This window comes from Nannospalax galili, unplaced genomic scaffold (assembly GCF_000622305.1).
Source record: "Nannospalax galili isolate Female #2095 unplaced genomic scaffold, S.galili_v1.0 scaffold737, whole genome shotgun sequence".
Taxonomy (NCBI): domain Eukaryota; kingdom Metazoa; phylum Chordata; class Mammalia; order Rodentia; family Spalacidae; genus Nannospalax; species Nannospalax galili.
Genome location: NW_008341172.1, coordinates 1,516,652 through 1,517,701, shown reverse-complemented (window position 1 = coordinate 1,517,701; position 1,050 = coordinate 1,516,652). Strand labels below are relative to the sequence as shown.

At 70.6% G+C, this 1,050-nt stretch overlaps 1 protein-coding gene across 1 annotated transcript in view; it reads left to right on the top strand.

The window, feature by feature from the left end:
* Nucleotides 1–6: 6 nt before the first annotated feature.
* Foxc1 (forkhead box C1) overlaps nt 7–1,050 on the top strand; it is a 3,403-nt gene continuing 2,359 nt past the window's right edge. Inside the window, exon 1 of the mRNA XM_029565163.1 lies at nt 7–1,050. This exon is cut by the window's right edge and continues 2,359 nt beyond it. Within this exon, the coding sequence (XP_029421023.1) occupies nt 28–1,050 (1,023 nt within the window). The 5' untranslated portion in view covers nt 7–27.

Here is a 1,050-nt window from a genome sequence, read left to right as displayed (position 1 = left end):
GGCGCGGGGCGGCGGCGAGCCGGGGCCATGCAGGCGCGCTACTCCGTGTCCAGCCCCAACTCCCTGGGAGTGGTGCCCTACCTCGGCGGCGAGCAGAGCTACTACCGCGCGGCGGCCGCGGCAGCCGGGGGCGGCTACACCGCCATGCCCGCCCCCATGAGTGTGTACTCGCACCCCGCGCACGCCGAGCAGTACCCGGGCGGCATGGCCCGCGCCTACGGGCCCTACACGCCGCAGCCGCAGCCCAAGGACATGGTGAAGCCGCCCTACAGTTACATCGCGCTCATCACCATGGCGATCCAGAATGCCCCAGACAAGAAGATCACCCTGAATGGCATCTACCAGTTCATCATGGACCGTTTCCCCTTCTACCGGGACAATAAGCAGGGCTGGCAGAACAGCATCCGCCACAACCTCTCGCTCAACGAGTGTTTCGTCAAGGTGCCCCGCGACGACAAGAAGCCAGGCAAGGGTAGCTACTGGACGCTGGACCCGGACTCCTATAACATGTTCGAGAATGGCAGCTTCCTGCGGCGGCGGCGGCGCTTCAAGAAGAAGGACGCGGTGAAGGACAAGGAGGAGAAGGACCGGCTGCACCTCAAGGAGCCGCCACTACCGCAGCCCGGCCGCCAGCCCGCGCCGGCGCCTCCGGAGCAGACCGACGGCACCGCGCCCGTGCCGCCGCCGCCGGTGCGCATCCAGGACATCAAGACCGAGAACGGTACGTGCCCCTCGCCGCCCCAGCCCCTGTCCCCGGCCGGCGCCCTGGGCAGCGGCAGCGCCGCCGCGGTGCCAAAAATCGAGAGCCCAGACAGCAGCAGCAGCAGCCTGTCGAGTGGCAGCAGTCCCCCGGGCAGCCTGCCGTCCACGCGGCCGCTCAGCCTGGATGCTGCGGACCCCGCGCCGCCCCCGCAACCCGCACCGCCGCCGCCGCCGCCGCCGCACCACAGCCAGGGCTTCAGCGTGGACAACATCATGACGTCGCTGCGGGGGTCGCCGCAGGGCGCGACGGCCGAGCTGGGCTCCGGCCTCCTGGCCTCGGCCACCGCG